Source organism: Pinus tabuliformis, chromosome J (assembly GCF_031772625.1).
Source record: "Pinus tabuliformis cultivar Carrire ecotype Pingquan chromosome J, CPIR1, whole genome shotgun sequence".
NCBI classification, from domain to species: Eukaryota; Viridiplantae; Streptophyta; class Pinopsida; order Pinales; family Pinaceae; genus Pinus; species Pinus tabuliformis.
Window position 1 is genome coordinate 1,300,943,827 of NC_142295.1, and position 9,099 is coordinate 1,300,952,925.

Below are 9,099 nucleotides of genomic sequence, written 5' to 3' on the forward strand. Positions count from 1 at the left end.
GACGGAAGAATGGGCTGAAATGATTAGAGATCCGGGGAATACGCGGGGAAGGCTGACTCTGTATAGGAAGTCTCTACATATCTACTGGGTACTAAAACGCCTCCTTGCAAAGGCTCTGGAGCAGGTGGCGAAGGAAATGGCAGAAATTGCAAATGGCGTGCCAAATTTGCAAAAAGAAATGAAAAATTTCCAGGTTATCATGATCAGGCAGAACAACAAACTGGAGGAGATGTATCAGCTGCTGTCTCGGATGGATCGTACAACCCCAAGTCAGGATGAACCAATGGATACTCCCATGGACATGGACCAGAATACCGACATCAGAAAGGAATGATCCTCTTGAGTCTCTTATGTGTTTCAGTGAACCTTTTTATTTTCACAGTTTTATGCATGTTAGTAGATTAATAGGTAGTTTCAGTTGTATAGTGCATATAGCCAGAATGGAAAGACTCGTTAAATTTTGTTTTTGGAATGCTTATAGCAAACTAAGGTGGCCAACAGACCTGGTTTCCCTTCGGGGCAGGTTGAGGCCACCACAACGATGTATCTGGTCTCTTTGGTTGTTATAAATAGAAAAGAAAGGCACTACCTATACTTACAAAAAAAACAATCATTATTATACTCAACCACCCAAAATAACCCCAATTAACAACAAATATATTTATATATTTCCGCTCAAAATATTATAAATATATTTTTATTGTAAAAATATTAAAAACTATTTGAAGTTTCACAATCATAATATTGATTGAACCTCTTGGACTTTTCTAATATTTTCTTTCAATCTTGTCCTCTAAATCTTGTTATTATTTTGAGTTATATTAATTTATTAAGTCAAGTTGTATTATCTCACATTATATTCTGCGAAGAAGGGGATGACACCTAAGTTTCACTAATCCACCGTCCACGCTAAGCATCTTACACATCCCCTTGCTAATGATTATTATTAGTTTTTAAATATTAATATTAATTTTAAACGAGTGTCAGCCTATCTCTTGAAAATTCAGGTGCCTTCCATGTAAAGCAATCTCCCAAAGATTAGACGGACGTGACGAGACTATAGGTATATGCTGCGTTATATATTGTTCACTCTCTCGATTTCATTTCTGATCTATATTCCAATTCAGTGCGCTTGGACCTGCGAGGTGGTGAGCTGATCGCCCATGGTCAGTTTTTTCTAAATTCTATATTCTGGCCATAATTTCTGTGAACAAATTTTTAGTTAATTGTTCGTCATAGCGGGAGTTCGACTTCATACTGAAGACAAGTATGATAGTTGTCGGCACATTAGGGTCGAATTTTGTTTTAAACTGATAGATTCATTTTTACATTGAGTTGGACGGCAACCGATCTGCAAATTGTAATTGGATTCTTGTGTGTGTTTCGGCAGAGAAATAGAGGGAGGGGGTGATTTTTTTTTTCCCTGTGAAAAGATGGCAGGATGGTCAATGCTGAGAAGTGTTGGCAGAAGGATCGGTGTGAAGGGTGTCGATGAAGGGGTTAACCTGCTAGACGCACAACTTGATGATTGGGAATTGGCCGGCGAAGAAGACCAAAACCATCCTCATGCCCATGATCGCCTCCCCAATTTTGGATCGGCCCCGGCTGAGAAAGATGTTCAGGTGACCGCCTCCAATTTGCAGGATACCCTTGCACAGTAAGTTCATTTTTTATTCCGTTCTGTTGTTCCTTCAAGATGGTATACCTGTGTTTTTTAATGTTTAATAGGGGAATAAGGTACAATTATGTTCAGGCTTGATGGTGGTTTAGTTTCAAATTTTGTGTAAGCTGGGACCTACGGTAAACCCAAGTCCTTGTTCAGTTGGATTTCAATATTTCTGAAACCCAGATCACTCTACCTGACCTCTTAAATCAGATCATACAATCCATTTATCCTCGAGAAATGACCCCTTTCCGGTTCGAGCTGTTTTTCTTTAGCAGCAATCAATGATGTGGGTACCTTACTGAATTCCCCAGTTTTGCATTTTGGTTAAGGTCCCATGTCACAAGTAATAATTGGTCTCGAGTTCGATTCCCTCTGGCTCCCGGGTATCGCTAGCATCGTTACAACTCCACATACAGCTCCATCGGTTGGGTTGCTATATTTATCTGAATATCTTGCAGAATGCTCTGGTCCGGCATTTTTGTTAAGAATCCATACCGAAAGGTACTTGGTCTTGTGGTCTCCCCATCATGTACTCAATTGTTTTTGGTTCGTGACAAGCTCCGCAACATCTATTTGTAGTTCCAGTTACGATGAAGTTTATCCTTAACTGCTAGACTGCTATGATGACCTAACCACCACACGGGGATTCATCACTGAGCTTTGCATGCCCAGGTCCTCCCACAAATGAGTAGGCCAATCCAAGCTGCATATTGTACATGGGCAACATCCACCAACTGATGGGGTTGCATCCATGTAATTTTACAACAGGATCACTCTAGAGGTTTTGTTTTGTACTCCGATTAGAGAATATTTTAAAGATCCATGGTGAATTTTATGAACTCTTAAAATGTCAACCATAAATATTGGGTATATTGTTGTTAAACTCGACGGGATATTGTCCTTCTCAATGCTGGATATATAGGAATATCAAGAAGGTCCTGGTATGTATCATGATCCTGAATTTCATCATCTGTATTATGCTCAGGTATCATTGTTCGTTGCATTTCTTTGAATAGGGATTATTACTCTATCTGCCAAGTTAAAGTTTTTTCTGTATATGCAATCATGCTGCCAGATTCTACAATTTTCTGTATATGCAGTATATGCAGTCATGTTTTGTTTCTGTTATATGGTAGGGGAAAATATTGCTAATATTTTCCCTATACATACTATCATGTACCTGATTTATATATAATATATACAGCTTTTTTTCGTACTGAAAAACTCGACGGGATATTGTCGTTAAACTCTTCAAATTTAGAGAGTTTACCCAATTATAAAATTGTTTGATGATTTTTGTAGTTCGAATTTTTATCCTATAAAATCTGAGCGAATATTCATGAATTTGTTAAATAATACATTCAGAGAAAAATTAATTTATTTTAACATAAATCCCAGCTTCATTCAATGCATCTCTCGATCCATTCGGTTTACCAAAACCATACTTCTCAGCCCTTCAAATAGCAATTGCCCGACTTTTTTAATGCATGCCCTTAAAAATGGCTCCCTAATAGAAACGCTCCCCATATATAAAATTTTGCTTATCTGCGTATCAAAAGCAGATCGACAAGGAAAATTATATTTGGAACTCATGAGAGAGTGGTGATAGTACCTCCTTCAATTCTCGGAAGTGGCTTCCTTGCTCGGTGGTTGTGTTGTATCATTCTCACTATCGCTATCGGGCAATACTTCAATGTAGTGAATCTTACCTTTTCCCAAACATCAGTGACCTGGTTCCCCTGGCTCTTTGCAAGTGAAACAAAGCTTCTTTCTTCTAAGCTCATTTTGACTCTCTTCATCTAGCCAATCCTTCTTTGTTTCGTTATCCAAAGGGTTCTTCTTGCCCTTGTCTTTTGGAATGACTGGTGTGGCATGGGTGGAGCCTTCACTTTTGGTGCTGCACCTCCCATATCTCGAGTCTTCTTGATGGCATCTTGAAGGGTTGCGGGATTGAATGCCTTGACCCAGCCTTAGTGGTTTGGCTAATGCCTCTGTGAAAAACTTGACTAATCATTCTTCATATGTCTGTCACCATGACTGTGATCCAGTCTGCTTGAGTTAGAAGTGATGTTTGCATGTCCCAACATAACCAGTCCATGATACCACCAATCATGTGCTTCTCCTTCTAGGTGTAGCGTGGCAAATTGAATAACATTTGTTTCCTGCATGGGATTAAGTCGGAAATAGGTGTCCAATTTTTGCACCCAAACCCTGGTTGAGCATTTTGATGACCTGTCAAAAGAGGGGATGGGCAGCTTCCCTACCTTGCACGCCAAATCCAGATTCCGTTGTTCCCTGGGTCTATTCTGATATCTGATGTTGCTATATTCCCGGAAGGTTAGGGCTGCTTGAGCGTTTTCTTCTAGTGTTGCATACTCCTGAAAGTATTCATCAAAGAGCCTATTCTGTTTGGCTGCTTCTTGGGTTGCTGTCTGCTGTTGGTTTAAAAATTGAGGGAGTAAGGGTCTGAGGTTCCTTCCATTGTTTGTCCTGTTGTGTGTTTGAGGAACAACATTGGAGAAAACAGGGTCATAACCGCCGCTTCCTTCAGTACCGGCCATATTACCAAAATTTGCTTTGTTATCATTATTACTAGCAACTTTAGAATTTCCTATGAGCTGTGCCACTAGCTGGGCTAATTGTTGCTGTCCTTGATCTAGTACCTAAGCTATTTCTCATTCCCTGAATTGATTGTTGTCCTTGCAATATCAGCTTTGTTATTTCTGTCTGTCCATGAACCAGTATATGTAAGAGATCCTTGGAATCTGGTCCTTCTCGTTCTTCCTTATCCCCCATGGCTGCATTGTTCAGTCAATAATATCAATGTTTAATGTTTATCCAATCAATAATATCACTACCATCCAATCAACAATACCACCATTCAACCATTCTTCAACTGAATCAATACATTTCCAGTCCAACCAAAATGCAGTCAATGAACAGTGTACACCTAACTACTAATAATTCAGGACTGCCTGTACAAGCCTGCAAACTACAATGACTATTCTCTTGCAAATTCTAGTCAGAGGACTTAAGGGAGTAACATCAGTCTGAAGTCTGCTTCAGCAGAACCAATGCCCAAGTTTAAGAACCCATCTGTAGCTTGCCTTAGAACTGGTAATATCTCCAAGGGAATTTTGTCTGCCACAGACTCCAACCAAGCCCTAAAATCAGACTTCCAGGAAGGTCCGACTCCTTTTTTTCAGCTCCAGAACCTGCGGATTAACCTCTGCTTTCCACTTCAGCCTTCAGAGATATGACATCCAGCTCCAGGAGGGTTATGGCCTACTGTATAATGGTCCGAAGTTACTTGGAACTTATGAGGATTTTACCCTCAGACATATTGAGAATATTTCACTGCTCAGTGGTATAATCTGATCTCAGAAATTATGTCTATCTCTGGAAAACTTCGTTCTACCAACCTCAGGGCTTGTGGCCTGCGTCAAAGAGTTTCACAAGGATCTGGCCACAAGAATTTTACTTGTTTGTTCTCAGAAAACCCTCAAGGGCCTGCAATGAAATTATCTCAGAACTTGTACCCTTTCTTCAGGATATCTGTATATTTGGCCTCGGAACAGGTAGGCATGAATTCTGGAAAAGTGCGCCTGCCTTTCCACTGGAGAATCCCGGCTTAAATTAGGATACGTGGTTGCTGTCTGTTCTAGAATGAATCCACATAGCCTCAAACTCGATTTACCTCAATAGATTGGTACTGAAACCCTGCTATTCTTCAAACAATAAATCCCTGTTGCCAGAACAATTAAACAAGAGTCAAAATAGGATCGAAAGATTTCACTGCTTCCTCAGATAGATAGTTCCTTTTTTCAGAACAAGTGCGAAACTAAAAAGGAAGGGACTAGCTAGGGTGGGATCACCTCCACCAAAAGTAGTCCAAGAAAGAATGGGGTCTTGACTCTTAACCCTCAGGCCCAATAAAACAGAGATGAAATAATCCAATTCAAGTCATGCCCCAAGTGCTTCTAATCCTCATTTATTTAATATTTATAGATTTCCATGACGGGGTGCCTTGTCTTGGGCCAGCTAATCACATGTGTGTCAACATTGCAAATACTGATATGTGATTTTTTAGTATACCAGCCTCACAACCCATTGAAAAATAAGGCAACGAAGTAATCCTTCAATCCCATTTGGAGACTAAGGTTCTTGAATCTTACCTTGTTATTGCATAAGTGTTTTCAGCTTTGGAAAAAGATTCTATAGCAAAATGAGAGACAAGCAAACTACTAGGCATTATCTCTGATTCCTCTGGTGATAATATGAAATGGAATATGCAGCATTTTTCAATTTCACCATAGATTAAAGCAGGCAGAAAATGAGCGTACCCTCTCTAAATGCCATAACTAATTATTGGAAAAGGATTTCCAGTAACTGCGTTAGATTTATATCATATAATAGTAAACATGGCTCAAGTGTACCCACTTTGAGTATGCATCTGTAGTAAAGATATGTCAAGATAATCTGTATATAGACATTTCCTTTTCAAAATTTAAAGAGCATTAATTTTTCTTCATTTAGAATCAAACTCCTGCTGTTAATTTAGTGTTTAGAAAGTACTAATGTGAAATTGTGTGGAGATGAACTCGCAATTCTTGAATTTTCAGTTTACATATATGCATACAATTGCACTTTTCAACAAACGTTATTTTGAATGGGGTTGTTTAACTGTGCCTTTTGAAGTATATTCTCTGTTCATTGTTTTATTCTAGTAGGAACTAGATATGTGGCATGCGTAAAAGATTTATTGACGTGATATGTTATTTTTAATGTACTTGAAGCTATTTTAAATTATCTTTTGGTAATCTCTCATATTTATTATTATGTGTTGTTTTCACAAACGCATTCTAAATCTTTTACTTTTAGCTGCCTATTATCAGGATACTGGATTTAGAAGAATGTTAAAACATCAAGCAGTACAACTTTTGACCATTGATCTCTTTATTTGCAGGGACAGCATCCCTGTTAATGCCACTTTTGATGATAAAACAGCACCATTATCATCCCCTTCGGTGCAGGAAATATCTGAGTCAATTGAAGCTGGCACCATTGAACATAAAATAGCATCATCATCATCCTCTTCAATGCATGAAAAATCTTATTCAGTTGAAGCTGGCACCTTTGATCATAAAAAAACATCATTGTCATTCTCTTTAGTGCAAGATGAAACATCTGATTCAGTCGAAACTGCCAACATTGATCATAAAATGGCATCGTCATCTTCATCTTCCACAAATGAGACATTAGAATCAATTGAAGGTGACACCTTTGATAACCAAATAGCATTGTCATCAACTTCTTTGGTTCATGAAATATCTGATTCAGTTGAAGAGGGCACCTTTGATCATAAATCATCATCACCATCACCATCCTCTTCACCGCAAGATGAAATATCCCATTCAGTTGAAGCTGACACCTTTGATCATAAACCGGCATCATCACCATCCTCTTCAGTTCATGAAATATCCGATTCAATTCAAGCTGACACCTTTGATCATAAACCGGCATCATCACCATCCTCTTCAGTTCATGAAATATCCGATTCAATTCAAGCTGACACCTTTGGTCATGAAACAGCATCATCTTCCTCTTTAAAGCCTGAACGATCTGATTTAGTTGAAGCTTCAGGTATCCAAGAAATTTTGAACAGAGCCTCTGGGACATCAGATAACCAAATGGAGCTAGAATTGCATGAAGACAATTACAGAATGCTGCAGAAGGTTGGGCGCAATAATGTCCGTGAGGCATTCGACTTGCTAAGAGACAATCCTGCTATCCAGGTCTGGTTTAAATATCCTTTTTTAACATCCGTACTTTCTGAAGGATCTAGAGAAGGACCTTCAAATACAGTTTGTCGATTTTCTTACCTGAGAATAGTTATTTGTGGTGGTTTACTTTTCAAATCTTGGATGATTTGTTAGGTGCTCTGCATCTGGTAGCTGATCGATTTATGTTGATGCAGAGAATGGTCATGTCAGTGGCATCAGATAAAGCTGTCTTGGATGCTTTGCTTAAAAATGAGAAGGTTCATGAATTCAGACGATCATTTCAGCAAGGTCATTGCTATCTTCACTTGGAGTTTTCATTGAGAACCTTAATTTTTTTGATTGCTTTGTGTATACATTTTTCTCTTTTTCAAATAAATGCTTGGCCTGTAAGTCTTGACACTCGTGAATGATTGTCCATTGCAGGTGAAATAAAGCTTCTGGAAACATCCAAGGACTCAGACAAGCCTTCTTTTCATCAGGAGAATCCTTTCTTTCGGACTATTGAAAATATTAAAACGAAGGTGATGGAATTCACGGAGAAAACAACAGAAGTTGTTAACCAATTTCTTGGATTTACAGACAAGAAAATCCTGTTGGAGAAAGATGGGGATATGGACAGAGCTTTAAAGGCTTCTCTGATACTTTTCGTTGTTTTATTAGTGACAGTTCTTGTCAGACGGGTATAAAAGATATGATATTCTTAGTTAGTGAGGATTAGACAGCTGGATTTGGTTATTCTCCCCGTATAATTTTCTTACATAGTGAGGATCTAGACAGTGGGGATTTTGTTATTATGTCAACATTCTGCATTTTAGTGGGATGTCTGTGGCCCTTTTTCATCTTTTTCATCTTAATATGTTGTGTTTTATTACTTTTTCCCCTTCACACTGTTGTGATTTATTCAAGGTGCTATAAAATTGTCTGTTGCCCATTTTAATCTTAATATGCTGTTGTGCTTTGTTGCTTTTTATCTCTTGACACGCTGTTGTAATTTATTCAACAAGCTATATAAAATTTTATATTTTTTTAAATTCAAAGCTGATGAATTTTATTTATATAAAACATTGTGGCATATGTACACAGATGGGATATAAAATCCTTGTAGTGTTAGGGAGATGGGATCTATAAATAGATAATCCTTGTAATGTTAGGGAGATGGGATATATAAATGTTAGGGAGATGGGATATATAAATAGATAATCTTTGTAATGTTAGGGAGTTGCAGTAATTTTCTTTTCATGATTTACAATTTCAAAACCACTTAAATTTCATGATTTACAATTTCAAAACCACCTAAAATATCTACTCATACAGAGATTTATCAGATACACAAAGACGTGATTCTCAGCAGTAGGGAATTGGTTGGTTGACAAATTACCCATCAAAAACAATATTTGTCCTTGGATAGTCAAGTTGGCTTGAGAGTCAACTAATTTTTTTTTTCAGAAAAAAAAGCAGCATGATGTATTTATATTATGATAAAAAAGAGATCTGAATATACAGAAAATAGAGCAGGCTTTTGACATGTCCTCCTCTACAGTCAGAGTATTTGTCTATCCATCTTTCGTTTATACAATATACAAAATTTAGAGCTGCATATATTTCAAATCATCATAGAAATTTAAGACACTTTCAAAAACTATGAATATA

General features: G+C 37.8%; 1 protein-coding gene across 1 annotated transcript; it reads left to right on the forward strand.

Annotated features, from left to right (window-relative positions):
• Window positions 1-1,012: 1,012 nt before the first annotated feature.
• Window positions 1,013-8,334, forward strand: LOC149232053 (uncharacterized). Its single transcript, XM_089379341.1, has 5 exons — window positions 1,013-1,166; window positions 1,391-1,657; window positions 6,633-7,461; window positions 7,644-7,737; window positions 7,873-8,334. The coding sequence occupies exons 2-5, from the start codon at window positions 1,434-1,436 to the stop codon at window positions 8,133-8,135; spliced, it is 1,410 nt and encodes a 469-aa protein (XP_089235467.1). The 5' UTR covers window positions 1,013-1,166; window positions 1,391-1,433; the 3' UTR covers window positions 8,136-8,334.
• The last annotated feature ends 765 nt before the right edge of the window (window positions 8,335-9,099 follow it).

Coding starts and splice junctions, on each gene's coding strand:
- LOC149232053 (XM_089379341.1), top strand. CDS start 1,434: ATGGCAGGATGGTCAATGCTGAGAAGTGTTGGCAGAAGGATCGGTGTG. Junction 1,658..6,632: donor TTGCAGGATACCCTTGCACA/GTAAGTTCATTT, acceptor CTTTATTTGCAG/GGACAGCATCCCTGTTAATG. Junction 7,462..7,643: donor GAGACAATCCTGCTATCCAG/GTCTGGTTTAAA, acceptor ATGTTGATGCAG/AGAATGGTCATGTCAGTGGC.